At 48.7% G+C, this 19,025-nt stretch overlaps 1 protein-coding gene across 1 annotated transcript; it reads right to left on the minus strand.

Moving 5' to 3' along the window:
* Positions 1–448: 448 nt before the first annotated feature.
* Positions 449–6,447, minus strand: MSX2 (msh homeobox 2). Its single transcript, XM_060006785.1, has 2 exons — positions 6,025–6,447; positions 449–2,154 (listed from the first exon to the last, which is right to left on the minus strand). Exons 1-2 carry the CDS (start codon positions 6,401–6,403, stop codon positions 1,730–1,732), a joined length of 804 nt encoding a protein of 267 aa, XP_059862768.1. The 5' UTR covers positions 6,404–6,447; the 3' UTR covers positions 449–1,729.
* Positions 6,448–19,025: the final 12,578 nt, after the last annotated feature.

Consider the following 19,025-nt stretch of genomic DNA (forward strand, 5'->3'; position numbering starts at 1 on the left):
TAGTTACCATCTACATTTGCAAAGAACTATATAGGTCCCTTCCCTCAGCTCGAAGCTTGTTGTTGTGGTAGCTGAGAGATTTCAAGTTCAAGATTCCCGCCCCCCCCACCCCCGCAATCATCCACAAACCCCTCAGATTCTGGCCGATCCCTGGGCCCTGCCACTTCTAAGCTCATCTTTCACTGGAATTTGAAAAACTCCTAATAGCAATTTTCCATGAGTAACACAAGCTGCCAGAGGAAGCATTTCAAAGTCTTTTGCTATTTGCTGTAGACTTCCCTACCCCGGGCTGAATCTGGCCACAGCTCTGGATTGATTCCCATTAAAATCATCATAAAAATCACCAGCCCCCCTCCCCCATCTGGGTGGCATTTCTGGGCTAAGACCGGCTAAAGAACAGAGAGCACCTCTTAAAAATAATTGTGACTTTGGACAGACTTTACTGCAATAAAACGTTTAATTTAATTCAGAATAAGAGATAAGAAATAACTCTTCAATAAAATATATAAAATTATACAAGGCACCCTTTCAAAGGGATAAAAGTATACTTGGATGGGGGAGGGGGAGCTGGATAGAAAAATGAAATACCAAGGAGCTATATGGGCTGTCTGACAACACCATTTTTTATCAAGTCAAAACATGGCTTTACCCTCTGCCCCCAACATGTTAAAAAGTATATAAATTTTTCTAATAAGTTTAGCACATACAACAGGTACACACACAGAGAAAGCATGATTTTTTTTCTTTTTAGATCTATTCATTGTTCAGGAATATTTAGTATAGATAATGGTTACAAGATATTCATAATTTTTAAGCAGACAATTAACTACACACACACATCCACCCAAATCACCTTTTCAAATGTGTGAGGACTGATGTACTTAGTGGTTCACGGAAACCATCAATTCCTCCCGACATGCTCTAACTTTTCACTCTCCAATTATCTGAAATGCAGTTAAGCAACAGCCTTGAGAGGAATTAGGAAGGACTTCCATTTTCCACCTTACCCCGAGGCACTCTCAGGATTCTTCTCATCCCCCTTTTATTGATCTTACAAAAACTTTGAACAATGTGTAACAAACAAGGTGGAGAAGGGGGAAAAAAACAGGGCCAAATATGGTCATATCTAGTGAGTTTTTAAATGCACGTAAAAAATGCAAAAACATGATGTGTCCCCTTCTCTGGGAGGAATCTTTCCATATCTACTGCCTATGCACACAGTGTCTAATTCTAATGTTTGCAAGTCAGTGATCCAAATGATCAGATTTCAGCAATTTTAGCAAATAATTTGTCTCCCCCATAAGAAAAAGACAACAGGTAGACTTAATTAAGCAGTCTCTTTTAGGAAGGTGATATATAGAGAAAAAAGACATATATATATATTTATATATATATGTATATAAATTTTACCTTTCAAAATAATTTGATTTTTATGTCTGCTGTATAAAAATGTATTATATTTTATTATATACATATTTATATATAAAAACCATCAGAGCCAATCTTGTGAAAGGAGAAGGGGGGCTGGCATCTGGAAGATTACACCAAGAAAACGGGGTTTGGGTGTCTCCAGTCAAAAGAACCAATTTCAACTATGTCTGTGGCCCTGTCGATCTAGCCGCTGAGGGTGGTGCATGCAAGGTTTGCAGAGCGGGACTGTCTTCTTGGAGAGGGAGGGGGAAGGCTTTTAAACAAACATCCATCCCGGAGTCTATTGAGCTGGTCTTCCTTAGGACAGGTGGTACATGCCATATCCCACGGGAGTCGCATAGAGTCCGACGGGCGGGATGGGGAGCACAGGTCTATGGAAAGGGTAGGACGCGCCGTATAGGGAGGCTGCTTGCAGGGGCGAGTTGATGGGGAAAGGGAGGCTGAAGCCAGAGGGCAGCATAGGTTTTGCAGCCATTTTCAGCTTTTCCAGTTCGGCCTCTTGCAGTCTTTTCGCCTTGGCTCTTCGGTTCTGGAACCAGATTTTGACCTGTGTCTCTGTGAGGTTCAGAGAGCTGGAGAACTCTGCCCGCTCTGCGATGGAGAGGTACTGTTTCTGGCGGAACTTGCGCTCCAGAGCGAGGAGCTGGGAGGTGGTGAAGGGTGTGCGTGGCTTCCGATTGGTCTTGTGTTTCCTCAGGGTGCAGGTGGTGGGGCTCATGTGTCCTAGGGAACAGAGAATGGGGAGTGAGTTAGCAAAAGAAAGTGGCTTTCTCGCCAGGTGTGTCCATGGGGGGGTGGGGTCTTCCCTCTTCATCTTTCAAAGAGGTACCTTGGTCAAAACCATGTGTGGTTGGATTTTGGGGGGGGGGAGGGATAGAGAAGGACCATACTTAAATGGATAAATTGTTTTGTTTTTAAAAAATTGAATCTTTTCCCAAAAGTTTGGGAGTTTTATGGTGTAACAGAACTTTCTATATGGAAAACAAACAGCATCAGAGATAATGAAATATGAACAGACCCCTCATAAGTCAAGAGAGCTGAGGGTTCTCTGAGAAACAAAACCCCATCTCTTCTTGATATTGCTTATCTTAAAAATGGGGGGCTGGGCTCATGATAATCCTCACATCCCTAGGACACCGAGATAATCACATATGAGAAGGAAAATGAAAAGGGTCTTATGAACTGGGTCCATCCCCTCTCTGCACCAGGAGAAGTTGGATTGCATCAACATATTTGTGAAGGATAATCGTGCCGATAAGGTCTGCAGTAAATTAATAGCATCTATGGATTGGTGAGCAGCCTCATGCAATAAACAACCACACAGATGTCATTCCCTCCAGTCTACAGATTATAAAACCTGAACATCATTTTACAGATCTGGATGTGGGATAACTTTCTTGGCTGGGTGCTTCTGTAATATAAACTTTACTAAGAAGGAGGGAAAAATTAGCTCGCCCATAAATGTAAATGTCAGGGGAAATCATGCTGCCTCCTGAATTGAGAGCATGTGATGACATTTTAGCCATCTCTCCTACCCATTCTATGGTTTGGAGGCAATGTGTAAATGATTAGCTTCTTGCTGGAATTTAGAAAGAAGGAATAACAAGCAAAATAAAGGTATGCCTACAGCATCCAGACTCCATATTTAAAATGGGTTCAATTATAGGAAATCATAGGACAGGGCATCCTTGTGATTCCATAGCATCAACTAACTTCGGGTTTTTCCTTAAAGGAAGTTGGGGTGGAGCTGAGGGACAGATGCTAAACAATTCATTTTCTGCATTTGGCTTTTATGAGCTATGCTAATTTTCCAAATGTAGCCACCGTAGTAACTCCAAAGCACTCCAAAGGGAGAATGTAGCATTTCTTGTTTAGTTACTTTGGTGGCCCAAGAGAGAGTTTACACTTCATACTTGAGGGTGACACAGCACAAGTCCCAACCCAGCCTCCATTTCCAACAAGAAATGGATTTGTCCTAATGTGACATTATTAACCATCACTTTTAAGTGGCTAAAAATGAAAGAGGTAGTGGGTTCTGCCATCAATCAAAAAACAGAAATCTGGGAGAGAGATGGGTAAGAAACTACCACAGGAGTGTAGACTTTTGCATATGCTAATCCCTAAGTAAGCCAGAGAGCTGGGGGTGCCTACTTCTTAATTTACAAATAAAATAACAACAATCAGAGACTCAGGGACCTGTGAAATTCTCACCCTTCACAAACGTGACCTGGCTAGCTGGGAGGATCCAGTGGCCACAGCTCAGATACCAAGCTCCTAGAATCTACACTTGCCTCTGCTCTATGTTTGGAAGTGATTCTGTGCCTGGGCACGGTCCTTCCGGCTGCTCCTAGGGGCTGCATTTGAATTATGAAATCCAGGTGACGGGATCTCATGTGTGTATCAAAGCGTCCCTCCCAGCGCACCTCTCTCCACCCTCCCACTCTCCTCCCCATTTTAAAGCAGCCTGAGGAAGGGTGCGATTATACAAAGCAAAACAGCATTTATCCTACGGCCTCCTGAGAATAACAAAACCCGGGCCTGGGCAGGTGGCTTCCTCCTGCCCCAGGCTCTGTCGCTAGGCTCCCCCGGACCCACCGCTCCTACCACAGGGCTCCTGAGGCCATCTCCAGGCCCAAAGCACCAATGACCCACTTTTTTAAAAAAAATTAAATCCTTTCTCAGAATCTCCTACTTTTCTCATGGAAGGGTCACATCCAGGGCCCACGGCTGCCTTACCCTGGGCCCTGGCAGGCATGCTTACAGAACCCCAGGAACCTAAGAAAGTGGAAATGTCTGACCTCTGGACACCACTCCCTGTAAAGCCTGAATCCTTGATGCGCAGCTGGGAATTGACCCAGGCCTAGGCATATACAGGCACTCAATATCTGTCAAACAAATTAAGTCCCTTAAAGTTTCTAAGCCTCTATTTCACCATCGATAAAATGGGTAACTAATACTGATCCTGCAGTGTGGTTCAGAGTACCAAATTTTAGAATGCCCAGAGTCTTGTCTGCCATCAGATAGGTGATCATTAAATGTCCCCAAGTCTTTCTTGTCAAGCCCAAACTCGATGTGTGCAGATTCCTCTGAACTCTGTTGAAATGTCCTCATCTGTTACCGGGAGGCCAGCTTCAGCCACACGGAGATCAGATAAGATAATGCGGTGAAAAGTGCTATAAAGTACTGTGCAAACTTGAGTTTAAATTCTTTGAGTCCTTAATCTCCACGCCCTTTGAATCTTTGGGAGTTTCTAACAGGGTGGAGAGAAGAAGCCAGAGGGGACAGCCACTGATGCCTGGTTATATGGCCTTGTTTTGTTCACAAAATACTTTGCATCTCGAGTTTTCAGGGCTGATGGGAATGGGGTAAAATGTGATGCTCCCAGCTTTCGAAAAAGTCCCTACGCAGGCATCCTCTCTCTCGCCTTTCCTAGAGGCAGAGTGCAGATAGAGAAATCTTAAAGGCTGGGAGACAGAAGTAAAAGGAGCTACAGGGAATGGCTTCCCCATATCGCAAGAGGACCCAGGGCCCAAAACTGGACGTAAACGCTGGAAGAGAAATCAGCTCTCCTGCGACTCTCAGTTCTCCTTCCTCATTGGCAGGAAGCGGGGTGCAGGTGTTCGGCCCTCTGCTTGGTCTGTCTGGGGAGAGGGATCAAGGTGGCCAGGGTTGGGGCTTGGACACCGGGGCCCCTTGCCCAATTCAGCCATTGTTGGTGACCTGGCTCAAGCAAGTTCAGTCCTCAAAGTATGCATGTCTGAAAACTGGGATAACCACAGGTCCCGGGCTTCTGCCCACACTTCGGGGTTCCAGCGATGATCGGGATCTGGTGAACTAATAAGCATCACTTTGTAAACTGAAGCGCTGCTGGAATGCTGTTAATTATTACTCTGAGCCAAGCGGAGCCCCACGCTGCTGACCCCAGCCCGCTCCCAGCGAAGCGACGGGGCTGGCCGCCGGGACGACCGGGAGACATTTCCTCGCCGCATGAGTCTCTGCCGCCATCCCTCCGCGTTACCGTGCTTCGATACCCGCGGGACCAATGGAAGATGATCATTTCTACCCAAAATCGGGTTAGATTTTAATTAGTTCATCTTTATAGTGAGGGCACACCTCGCAGGGTTGTGAACTTTGAAAGGCAGTTAGACACTCTGCCTCTGCCTGGCATATATTCCGGTGCTCTTTAAACGTGTATCCTTCTTCATTCCCCAGACTGAGACCCCGAGGGACAGTGAAAAAAAAAGCGAAGTGGCCTAGGGCTGAGGGCTAGAGAAACGGATACCCAAGCGACCCCGCAAACCCAGCTGGGTTCTCCCTTCAACGATCAGGGCGTTGGCATTCGTGTCGAATATTCTGTACAGCTAGGGGATCCCAAACACGCGCTGCGCGGATATTACCCAGAAGGTATCTTGGATGCCGTGGGCGCGCTGAACTCTGGGGATATTAAGGGGCCAAGGACTTGTAATGCTTGCTTTTTCAGGGCGCATAGTACAGAGGGGTCTCCGTACCCCTAGCTTGGAATACTGACCCCCAGTTCCCTCCTGTACCCCGCGCACCCTCCTACCCCTGGTCCCGGCCTCTGCAGGCACTCACTTGGCGGCGGCGAATATCTGCCCGGTTCCTGCATCCACGCCGCTCCGTCTTCTGAATTTTCCGACTTGACCGAGGCTGTCTCGAAGGGCTTGACCAACGGCCCGGGGCTGTGCGCCTCCCGGACGCTGTGTCCCGGCAGCAGAAGTGGCCGCAGGGTGGCCCCGGCGGAGGCGCTTTCGGCTGGCAGTGGGGAAGTCTCCTTGGGCGGCTTCTTGTCCGACATGAGCGCCTCCACGCTGAAGGGCAGGCTGGAGACCTTGACGCGGCGCTCCTCCGCGGCCCCGTCGGCACCCCCAGGCCCCGGGCCCGGCTCGGCCACCATCGCCGGGCCCTCCTCATCAGACGAAAACAGGTCATTGCCTTTGGACGGAGAAGCCATGACTTCTCTGCCCTACGTAGCTCCCGGCGCGCGACTCCGCTGGCAACCAGGCAGCTGCGACTCAAACTTTTTTGGGGGGAGACGGGAGGGGCGCGCCGGCAGCCGTGCCTTTCCTCCAAGGGGAAGTGAGAGACTCGGCTCAGCCAATCCGAGCCGGCCCTGGCGCTGACGCCACGGACGCTCGCCTCCGATTGGCTCTTCCGGAAGAGGCTGGGGCCTTTTTTTTTTTTTTTTTTTTTTTCTGTTTGAAATAAATTAGGAGTTAATTACAGGAGCAGTCAGCAGAGTTGTTATCAGGCGATCCCTCAAGGGTTATAATCACGCCAAAACTGAAAAGTCTAAGGCGTAATTAAGGCCGATTATTTAAAGAGGAAGTTCGCGGAGCCCCATTTCTTCTCTCTGTTGACCCCTCTTTTTAAAAGGTACTCCGCGCCAGAACATGTTTAAAATCTGCAAGTGACATGGCAAAAACATTTATTAAGCTCCTACTATGGGTCGAAACTGGGCGAACGTAACAGTTTTAGGGGCCAGCACTGAAAGGAAGGGCCAGCATCCCTGCTAAAAGAAATACTACATGCATGGCGCTTAGAAAAGCAGGTATTTCGCTCTCAGCAAGTGCTCGACGGCGTCCGCTATTACTATAATTCCCTTAGGAGAGGGGCCGGAACGAGCCAGAGAGGTAGGTGGTCACGGCTGCCCTCTCCCAAGTAGTTCCAACTGGAAGATTTAAACCAGAGCTTTCCATCTCTTCCACTCGAAAACAAAACCAGCGCACTCTTAGAAACTTGGAATCCTCGAGTTTTCTTTTCCCTGCATCTCCTCTCTGGACCTCCGGATCCGACCTTTTTCTCAAGACTGCGTGCATTGTGTGTTCATGAGTTTGTCTGAGCCGGTGTTGGTCGTGTGTTTGGGTGCCAGTATTTGCCTTCAAGGCGGAGGAGGAGTGAGGAAAAGGCATAGATAATATCTAGTGCTTCCCACCACCACCACCCCCACACACACACCCTTGCAAGTGTCAGAACTGGGTGCCAAGTTTGCCCACCCCGGACCCGTGTATCTTTTGGGGAAGGACATTTTTATTCATTGCACCTGGTTAAAAAAAAAAAGTATAGATATCCCCACCCCACTTCAAATTATACCCTGGGTAATTACATCTCAAAGCCTTAGTGATGACTGTCTCAGTATGGGAAAGGGGAGAGCGCCCGAACTTCCAATGTGCAGAGGCCTCCAATCTCTCTGCAGGCCGCTGGGCCAACACCTATTTCTTCAAATGACTCTTTCCAGGCTGCGGCTGCCTTTTCCTATATCTGAGCGATTATCCCGCAAGTGATGAGGTGAATAGAAGTGACCCGGCTCAGGGACTTGCACACAGCAGATGCTTGCTAAACAGTTCCCAAAGCCTTGGAAGGAAGGGACACTGTTTTTAATTACTGAGATGCCCAGAGCTTGGAGCTACTTCCCCATTCACGACTTTTAGAGACTTGACCCCCAGATCCACTTCCCAGAGCACCTCCCTTCACCCCAAACCTCTGCCTGGAGTGAAACTGTGCTGGCCTAGGATAACCAGAATAGGTGTTATCTGAATCCTAGAGGATAAAAACAATCTGCATTGGCCACTTAATTCAATTTGATTAGAAAGGGTCCTGAATAAAAGTTTAAAAGTAAAGAAGTTCTAACTACAGCCTTCTAAAACCCCCTTCTCCCACCACTATCAACAAACTGGAAGTTCAGAGAAAGTTATTTAAAAAAAAAAAACTAGGAAAGTTATCTGGAGATATATGCCTTATGCATTTTCCCCTTGAGTCATACCTGATGATAGTTGGCTCGATATGCATCTCAAATACAGTACAGGTAAACCCAGATTAAGTTCTCTGCCTCCTAGAGGAAACTAGCAAGGTGCAGGCTACATATTTTGGAAGCAAACCTGAAATTCGTTTAGCCCTCTGCTGCCAAAACGTACCCAGCCACTGTTTGATAATTGTTCTTGAAAACTCCTTGTTAATATTTGTCAATTAGGGGGCATGCAAGCTCATTCCTGGGGTTTTTTGTTTGCTTGTTTGTTTTAATTAGTACTAGTAGAGAGAGCTCTTTTATTTTGATGAAGTTTTCTGGGAGAGGATAAGGTAGGTTCCCCTCCCTACTCTTTGGTCCTGATGTCCAGGCAAAGGACAAAAATTGTAAAGCCAGCAATGAGAAAATAGTAGAGATTAAACAAACAACTGGTGTTCCAAGGGAGGTTGCCAAGCTCTGGCCATGAACAGGAGAGATGTCCAGGGAGCAACCAGCCTGCCCATCTTGTTTTCTGCCAGCTGAGGTTGGGACAATTCAGGAAAGGGTGTCTCTTCTGCTGTGAAAAGAGTGGAACCTCAACACAGTTCTAGCCCTTTGTGGAAAACCCCGTCTGTGCATCTGGTGCTGCGTTAGCTGCGTTTTCAGAATGTTGTATACACCTTTTCCTGGCCGCGTGCCCTTGGTCGCGTTCCTTCCCCTCCCTTAGCCCAATATTTTTTTCCCTCTAAAATGAGAGAGAACCCCTAATCAGGATGGCTCTTGCCGCAATTCAGTTCAAGGGGCTACATAAGATAACTAGCAGGTGTAGGCGATCCAAAAAAGCTCCACCATATCATTGTATATCAAAAGCAGCAACAATGTATCTAATGCTTCCTCTTTGCCAGATATCCAAAATGAGGCACTTTGCCCCCTTTCACGTAGTTCACGGTGGGTTCTTTGTAAAATCTCTGGGACTGAGAATTCGGCTCGCCCTGAAAAGTTTATAGTCCCTTAGCGGAGGTCTGTCTTTGGCACTTAGGGAGCATTCAGTAAAGGTTAGTTCCCGGTGACATATACGCAGGCAGAAACGTGAGGTTCCAATCATAACTCAGTCACCACTAAGCGTCACCTCTGCTTTAGTACCTGGACCTGTCCTCCATGATTTCATTCGTTTCTTCCAACACATCGCTCCGGGCAGAAATTTTTTTCCCCATTTTACAGATGAAAAGCCTAAAGCCAGGAAGCGCTAATTCTGCGGCCGGGTCACGCAGGTAGGAAGTGGTGGACCCGGGCATTTCCCCTCACGGCACCGGCGGGTGCGCGCAGACCCGCCGCACTCCACCTTAGCGCGCGCCCCGGGCATTTCGCACGCGCCCGGGGCCTGCGTGGAACAGCCGCGCACGCGCACCGCAAGTCCCAAGGCGAAAACCGTGAAGGACAGCGCGCGGACCGCGGCGTCTGCAGCCTCAGGACCGATCGCTGGATCCCGGCGGCCCGGAGGAGGCGGGGGAGGGGCGGAGGAGGGGGCTGTAGACGGGCCAGGGGTGCGGGCAGGCGCCAGGCGCGGGGAGATGAAAGGCGGGCTCCGGGGGAAGGGGCTGCGCCGGGTGACCGGCTCCAGCCGCGCCGGGCGCCCCGCCCCCGCCCCGCCCCGCCCCCGCTGCCCGGGGCAGAGGCGGCTGCCCGCGCCGGAGCCGCGTTAATTGCTCTCGGCCCCGGCACTCAGCCTGCGCGGAGCCGGGACAACCTCGCTCCAGGAGGAATGACAATTCGCCCTAATGGGACAACCTCGCTCCCAGAGGAGTGACAATTCCTCCTAATGGGCCGCTCGTTAGCAGCCTATTCTCCCGAACCCGGGTATCAGAAGCGGGCAGACAAGCGGGCGCCAACGTCCGCCTGGAATTCCACAACACCGCTCCCCCACCATCCCCCACCCTGCCCCAGTCCTTCGCTGTGTGACCTCGGGCAAAAGGCTGCTCCTCTCTGGGCTCATTTTTCTTACCTGTGCAGTGCGGAGTAGGAATGGGGAAGATCAGACCTCACCAGGGCGGGCATATTTCCGGGCATTTGAGAGATCACTTTTCGAGTTACAGAGCAGGAAGGCGAGTAGACGGGCATTCGGGGTCGCTGCTTGAGGTTATTGGGGGGTGGGGGGTGCAGATCCGTTGCTTGTGAAGTTCTGGACGCTCCAATCAGTTTGCTATGGCCCCCGCCCACTGAGTTCAGGACCCAGTCTGAAGAGAAGGGACCTTTGCCAAAGCGCTACACAGAGTACGTTAAGCTACCTGAAGCCTGAGCTTTCATGGCTCCCCATTTTACAGATGAAGCCGAGGCGCAGACAAGAGAGAGGTTGGCCTGAAATTTGCTGTGGGCGGAGTCTGATTCGACAAGGTCCCCCTGGAAGTAGCCCACAACGGAGACATCCTCGGAGGAGGGGGGAAGAAATGGAGGCAGATGTTGTGCCTCTCTGCAGGTCCCACAGCCTCGGAGAGGAGTGGGCCAGTTCATGGAGACGTAGTTGTTTCTGGCCACAGCAGGTGTGAGAGTTGCGAAAGGGGAAAGAGTCGTAAGTTCCGCGCTCCATCAGTAGTTCCGTATTCAAATCCAGGCCCTACTGTTTGCCATTTGCCACCATCACTGCGCTGGGGGCCTTAGTAACCTCTTTTTAGAAAAGATGCCCAGTATATAGGGTGGCTGGTGAGGACTAAGTGAGAAGCCTTATAAAAAGCAGGTAAAAGGGCTTCCCTGGTGGCGCAGTGGTTGAGAGTCCGCCTGTCGATGCAGGGGACGTGGGTTCGTGCCCCGGTCCGGGAAGATCCCACAGGCCGCGGAGCGGCTGGGCCCGTGAGCCATGGCCGCTGAGCCTGCGCGTCCGGAGCCTGTGCTCCGCAACAGGAGAGGCCGCAACAGTGAGAGGCCCGCGTAGCGCTAAAAAAAAAAAAAGCAGGTAACACAAGAGTGTGGCTGCCTCAGGCACCCCACCCAGGAGTGACTGTAAAGGTTCTGCTTCCAGTCTCCTGGAGGGTTTAAACAGGGCTGAGCCACTTATTTCCTGTGGGACTCTGGATAAATCACTCCACCTCTCGGCACCACCGTTTCCTCAGTATGGGAGTGTCTAGCGTTCAGTAAATGTTGGCTGTTATTATCGTTTCTTAAATCCTTGTTGATAGTATTTTTTACCACCCTTTTCAATAGATCTGCCTGACATCACACACATCTGGGATCCACTGATACAAAGTTGGATAATTTGAGGCATGAGGAGATAACTTTTTTGAGCCTTTTCTTGCCCTCTCTGCAAAACGGGTATAACTACCCACCTCTTCAGAAGGAAGCAGATTGACAACTCTGTCAAGTGAAGGATGGGGATCAAGGGAAGAAGAAACGTCTAGACAAACAGCAAGGCGTATCTCCCGTTTCCCAGACCTTGGGCACAGCTTGCTGGTACCTTCCCAATCCCAGCCTGTAGTGGCAAGAGGTTCCCACGAGCAGGGCCCAAGCCCTGAGGTGTCTGCACAGAAAGACCCAAAAGGCTCCCTGGAAGAGGTGGCTCCAGGAAGCTGGGTGGCTGCAGTTCTGTGGAGTCAATCCAGACATCCAGGACAGCACCAAGGGCATCTTGCCCAGCCATTCACATGTCTCTGCCCGCCCCCACCCCATCCCTTCTCAGTTTGCCCATCTGTAAAACCAGGAAAACTACCCATACTGAACTGGACTAAGATGAGCTTTAAACTACCGTTCAGCTCCGACCTATACCTTAAGCAACCCTGTGGTGGAAAGGCCTTCATTCCTCCTTAAGGAGGAGAAAATTGAAGCTTAAGACTTGATAAGAGTTTTTCACAACTAGTAAATACCTGGCAGAGATTCACATCAGGGTTTGGCTGACTCTAAAAATGTCTGTATTTTGCCTGGGGCAGAAGTTGCTGTAAAGGTGGGAGGAAAGGCATCTGCAGTTGTTCAGAGCAATGAAGTATCTACTATTTCCATTTTCTTCCAATTAGACAAATGGAACTGTTGAGTCTGAGATGGGCTTAATTAGTAGCTAGGGCGCACAGAGGAAGCGCGTGCTACATTATGGATTCCCAAATAGTTCGGCAGGAATCTGAAATCTCTCTTATGTAGTGGCCTCCAAATTGGGTTAGATTCAAAATGCAGTTGACTGGGCATGGGCGAGGAGGGGAAAAGGAAATTTGGGGAGTTACTTAACAGACATAATTATATTTTTTAATTAAGGAATATAGACTCTCTTCCAACTGCCCCACCCCCAGCTGCCTGGTGGGGAATAAGCAAGGTTTGTTTTACCGTAAGGATGAAGACAATTAGAAGCAATTATTCAGAATTCTGTTAATCATTCTAGGGGAGGGGTTGGGGCATTGGAGCTGAACCCAGAGCTTGTGCCAGCCTTGGGAGGGGGTTGCAGGCTACCACCGGCAGGAAGACCCCTCCCCGCGGTGATGCAAAAACAGTACACCTTGAGCTGTAGGCTTCGCAAAGTGCTTTCACATCCAGGACTTCACTTGTTCCTCAGGATTGCCCTTGGGTGCGAGATACCCTGCTCTTTCCTATACCCCACATGCCTCAGCTCCTTCTACTCCAACACCTTATTTCACCAAAGAGGTACCTGCAGCTCAGAGAGGCGTGGCCACCTTCCTGAGGTCACAAAAGGAGTCTGGTGGGAGACCACATCAGTTCCGTCCTGGAGCCGCCCTGCACCTTCCAGGGACCCTCTGAAGCACAGACCCAGCCTCTCCAGGTCTGGATCCAGAAAGGTCTGATTTCAGAATCCCTGGGATTTGTCATGCCCCCACGGATCTGTGTCAGGTGCCCTAAAGATCCCCTGACACAGGGAGGGACACAATAAATATTGGCTGAGTTAGTGAATAAGTTCGGGAATGGAAGCAGTGGCAGAGACTGTAGGTACCTCTCAGCCGGCTCAGAAGGTCGCCTCTCCCAGTGACTAGGAATGAACCTTGAATTGTGAGGGGTAGTAGACTCATGTGTCTTAACAATTGGAACTGACACTGGATTCTTGCGGGGAGGGGTCGGATTTTTAAATTGTCCCCAAAGAAACACTGAAAGCTCATTTTGCCCCAAACCCTTAACTTGCTAGGCTTTCAATTAATCTCTACCTCCCCGCACCCTCTCTCCCGTCCCTTCACAGATGGAGAAAGAGTTGGGGAGATTGTTGCCTGCCCAAGGTCATGCAGCAACTAAGTGACCCAGTCAGCATTTGACCCCTGGTGCATCTGACTCCAAACCCCAAACTAGTTTCTGTTTATCATCCTCCAGATCGCACTTCTCCTGCCCCTGACATGACGCAGCCAGAGAAACTCAGCATCCTGCTGTTATCTTCTCGGCTCACTTTAGCAATATCTTGACTTTGTGGCATTTCCCAGATTTCCTAAAACAAGAGCGTGTTTATACGATAGGAAAAAAAAAAAAAAAAAAGACCTAAATGTATTCAGAAAAATATAAACTCATAGTTTCTCCTCCTCCTAATAATAACAGGCAATGCTTACTGAGGGCTTAGTACACACCAGACCCTGTCCTAAGCACTGACGTGTACTCACTCATTCAATCCTCACAACCCTATTTAGTAGATGCTATTTTATCTTCATTTTACTGAAGGGCAATCTGATTCTCAGACATGGAAAATCTAGATAAATATAATTTCTCTTTAGAACTGTGCCTGTGCAAAGTGCATTTTTCTCCCCATCCTCTACCTACCTTCCAACCCTAGAAAATAAAAGTCACCATCATTTAAATAGAAAAATGAACTTTATTAGACCCACAAACTTTGAATATAGTTAGGCCTTCCTCATAATGCTATTTCTGTTCATAAATTAAAGTGCTTGTGTGTATGGTAGGTTGATAAAATTGGCACATTTTCTCTTTTCCATCTCTTTGCAGCTCATGACTTTTTGCAAATGGATTTAGTCTTTGTGGGGAGGGTGGGAGAGTGAAGAGAAAGGACCTGGGGCCTCGGCCAAGAACAAGGGTCCTGAGCCCCGCATGTCACTCACTTGCTGGGTGACTTTAAGCAGATGCTCCCCCTCTAGGGTCCCCTATTCACCTCCCTGGCAAATGAGGGGAGTGTAGTTGCCTTTCCTGTCTCTTCTGGTTTTGTAGTTCTCTGATAAAGGAGTGTGTGTTCCTTGTTCTGTCTCCTGCCAGGCTGCCTGAAGGGTCTAGGAGGGTGGCGGCAGAGGGTGGAAAATATCCCAGGCAGTAGGAGACGCTAGTGGGGACCCCCATTTTATCCTGGGCCAGCTGTGTATCCTGGGGCAAGTTCTCCCCGCTTCTCTGAGCTGAGCCTCACTCTCCCCACCAGACAACTGGGGCTAAACATCCTTATTTCAGGGTGGTGGGAAGATAAATGGGCCCGTGGATATAAAACTCTGGGAGAGGTTAGTCCCCTCTTGTTCCCTGGTGCTGGTCTCCTGTGTGAGAATAGAAGAAAGTCTCTGACTCAGCAGACTGAGAAGCCTGGGAGGAAACCTTGTGGATAATTGTTAATGATACAATTAGAGCTGACACCGTTGGTGTGGACAATTGCAAAGAGGCTTAGGAAAATGATGCTTGCTAAGAATCCTTGGGGCCTTTGGGCAGCCCAAGGAAGCTTTGCCCCGTGGTGGCACAACCCTTCCCAGAAAAAGAACCTTAGAGAGTCCCTTGGACAGGCCGTGAAGTAACATCTAGGCACGTGACAAGAAAGTTATTCCCTTTTCAGCGACCTGATAATCAAGCCATTATACCCAGGACACTGTCTCGGCACAACTTTAATACCTCGGCAATGATTGCTCACCTCCTGTGGACCAAACACCAGGCTTCAGTCTTCAGGAGGCAACAGCACCTCATGAGATAAGGACAATCTTTCTTCCATTCTACTTATTTTCAGAGTGAACCCATCTACGGCTGGTAACTAATACTGTGACATTAATTTCCCTTTACAAATCATTTTTGTTGTTGTTGTTTTAAAACGAGAGTTTAGTTAAACGTTAATTAAATAATACTACTGTTGGTATTGGGATAAGGCCAACAATCATAATGATTGTTCTTTGACAAGGGAACAATCGTGTAGGCGGATGCTTGAAATTCAGGTTAGCACTGATTTACAGGAGAGAACACTGCATTTCCAACGGCACCAAATCTAGTTGGAATCCTGCTTCGCCTCCTCCTAGCTGGGTGGCCGTGGGCAAGTTACTTCCCCTCCCTGGACCTTGATTTCCTTATCTGTAAAGCTAGGGGAATGGTGATCATTCTGATCTAGGTTTGCAGGAAGAACCTACTCCAGAGATAATAGATAGATGACCATACCATGTTAGAGATATGGGGTTGTTTGTATTATTAGTAAACAATGAATGGGAGAATTTGGCCAAAACACTGGCTTATTTACCCTGGACCTCATTATCTGCTAGCTTAGTAGTAATTGTAAAAGACGGGAAGAATTCTTTGAAAGCTGAAGGTTCTATTTAAAAATCACTTACCCTTGTTTAATAGATCCATCTTCAGTGTCTGGATACTTGGACCGTCTAACAAGTACTTCCACAATATTCAGAGAACTTCACTGTACTCTGTAGGCAAAATTCAGTTCCTCTAAATTGCAAATAAGGCAGAAAATGTTTTTTCCTTTGTCATTTTTTTTTTAAATGTTGAGCCTTCTTTTAATGTATTTATTTTTATTTTTGGCTGTGTTGGGTCTTCGTTTCTGTGCGAGGGTTTTCTCTAGTTGTGGCAAGCGGGGGCCACTCTTCATTGCGGTGCGCGGGCCTCTCACTGTCGTGGCCTCTCTTGTTGCGGAGCACGGGCTCAGGACGCGCAGGCTCAGTAGTTGTGGCTCACGGGCCTAGTTGCTCCGTGGCATGTGGCATCTTCCCAGACCAGGGCTCGAACCCGTGTCCCCTGCATTAGCAGGCAGATTCTCAACTGCTGCGCCACCAGGGAAGCCCTCCTTTGCCATTTTTGTAAATGATGAAATGCATTGCCTGATCTGTCGTTTTTTTTCATTTCTTTCAGCCTTCCTCCTTATTTCCCTCCCTTCCTCCCTCCTTTCCTCAGGCAGCTGTATGCTGAATTAGTGCCACGCCTGGAAGACAGACATTACCCAGGCAAGTTCCTGCCCTCAAGAGTCTCCCACTCTAGTGGCGAGACAGCCTCATCAGTTACTCCATACAAATGTCAAAAGGACTGACCCGAAGCCAGATTCATCTTGCAGAATTCTTTCACTCTCACAGTGTTGTCCCGAAGACAGTTTAATAAAACATCTGAATACATTGCCAACATTTAAAAATCAGGGGACTTTCCCTAGAAATCTGGCATTGTGGCTTCTCTGTATCAATGTGCAGGTGAGTGGCCCCAGGTGTGTTCTCAAAGCACTGATTCTTTCTGAGATGAGACATGCCTTCCGTATGCCTCACCAGCCAGAGTGTAAACCCTACTATGGGATATGATGGGATGCGGTTCCGGAAAGTTACAGGGGAGCTTGTGGGATGGTGGGATGCCCAGAGGTGGGACTGACCCACTCAACCTTGGGTGTTAGGGTTAGGCTGCTGGAGGAAGTGGCATTTGGACTGAGCCACCGAGGGTGTGGCCAGGTGGAGAAGGGGAGAGAGTTGCTGGCAGAGTAGATAGTATGTGAAGAGGGACAAGAATTTAAATGACCCGTGACCTGTGTGTTTGAGTTTCAAGAGGCTCAGGAAGAAGCGGGGGTGGGGGCGCTTGCGGTGCTGGGGGTGGGAACAGGCTGGGGAGAAGGGTGTTGGAGGGAAGAGCCACACTCGGGGAGCTGCAGCTCAGCGGTGAGGGGTCTTTCTTCTTTTTCTTTCCTTCCTTTTCTTTCTGTCGTCTTTTTACTAAATTCTTCGTTTAGAATTTCAAAAGCAGTAGATATTCATGATAACCAGTGAAACAAATCAAAGATAAGTTAGCAATGAATAATCGCTCTCATTTTTTTTTGGCCATCAACATAAGTAGGATGAACAATCATGTATCTTTAGACACTCCTAATTCTATACAGACACAAAATAGCATACAGAAAAGTGGAAATTGATGGTGTTTTGTGTGTCCGTGTGTATGTGTGTGTGTGTGTGTGTATGTGGCTCTCTCCATGTAACTATCTGTGTGACTTGCCTTCTTGTCTAATTCATATCACAGACATCTCACCATCCATTCTTTTTATGCTCCATAGTAGGGCTATATTAGAATGCATTTCACCATTTCCTTCTTGATGGACCATTTTTCCCCCAATTTTTCCTACTGCCAAAAATTCTTGAAAAAATAATCCTTGCAAACCTTCATACTCACACTTTTATTTTTAAAGGTTTAATTTCTAAAAACTGAGATTGCCAAAGCCAAGCGTGTGTGTTTTTCATCTGAACAGATATTGCCTAATTATTTTCCAAAAACCCTTTTCCGGTGCACACTTCCACTAGCGGCATTCGTTTCTCCCCCAGCTCTGCCCAAACTGGATAGCATTGCTCTGGTTTAATTTCTGCCACAGAGTGTTTTTTGAGCAAGAGAGTAGTAGAGCTCCATATCCCTTTGAGAAACTCCCTGGGGAGCATTATGGAAAATGGGAGGGGGTGTGGGGGAGATGCTGGAAGTAATAGGACCAATGACGAAGGCTGTTGCAGGCTTCTGGGAAGAGGGGAGCAGCCCTGAGGATGGGAAGATGAGGAGGGAATGGAGAGGTAAGTCATGAAGAAGTAGAGATGCTGGTTAGAGCATCCCGTGGCTAGAGGGAGCCCTGCCGGCTGTCAGGTCTGACTGCATGGTAAGGATGGGAGTATACCCTCCTGCTGTTTCTCATGTGCCTAGGGAGCAGCCACCCCAAGCATCCTGTCCTCCAAGTTCAATTTCAATAACCTCACATGTCTGGAGCCCTGGGCCAAGGCAGCAGGCCACTTAGAACAGAAGTGCTCTCTCACTGTATCCGCTCAGGGCCTGGGCAGGGCAGGGCAGGGCAGGGCGGGGCAGGGCGGGGCAGGGCGGGCAGACAGACGTGCTTCCATGCAGGGCGAGCCTTGGAGCCAGCCTTGCCAATGAAATCACTGGTGAGGTCACAATTTAGCTTGATAATTAGCAGCGTTGTTTCACCTAATCCTCACTGATTTGCTTTTTAACCTACGCAGCACCTAGCGACAGGTGTGTTAGCAACAACAACATTCAAAGGCTTGGATTCCTAGAAATGGGCTAGACAGGTCCAGGCTGCTGAGGGAGGGGTGAGATTCCTGCTAATGTTCCTGGGGCGCCCCTGAGAGTTTTCCTCCAGCCCCCATGCCCCCTTCTTTCTTTTGCTCTGTTGCTCTCTCTCTGCTGCTTGGGCTCTTTCTCCCCTACCCTGGCATTGAAGAGCAGACTTACTTTCTCACAGGCCCCTGTGGTGCCTGTAAGGCCCTGGGAAGCTCTGGAGCCCAGGGATGGGGCCATCTTCTTCTAAAGGGTTTCCCCAACCCTATGGGAAGCTGGAGCAGTGACTCAGGGCCCCGGGAGAACCAGAGATTGTCATCAGTACAGGACGGCCTGTACAGTGTGTTTGCTCAGCCCTTAAATGGTCTAAGAGAGTGTGGTAAATTTTCCTTGACCATGGGTCCATCTGACCTCGTAATTAGCTCCATTCTCTATGGAGCACAATGTGGGGAGCTCGGATCTAATCACTGAGGTTTCTACTCTTGGCATGACCTCATAACTGATCCTTGAACAGTCACATGGACCTCCAAGCTCACGAGCATCAAATGGAGGTATTTAGCAATCCTGGACATCGATTAAAATGTGAGGGGTGGAATGGAAACGATGCATCCGGCCTTCACAGTGGGTCCTCAAACCAACACTCAGGTCCCCTCTTGGAAGAAGCAGA

The sequence above is a fragment of the Delphinus delphis genome, chromosome 3, assembly GCF_949987515.2.
Source record: "Delphinus delphis chromosome 3, mDelDel1.2, whole genome shotgun sequence".
Classification (NCBI taxonomy): Eukaryota; Metazoa; Chordata; class Mammalia; order Artiodactyla; family Delphinidae; genus Delphinus; species Delphinus delphis.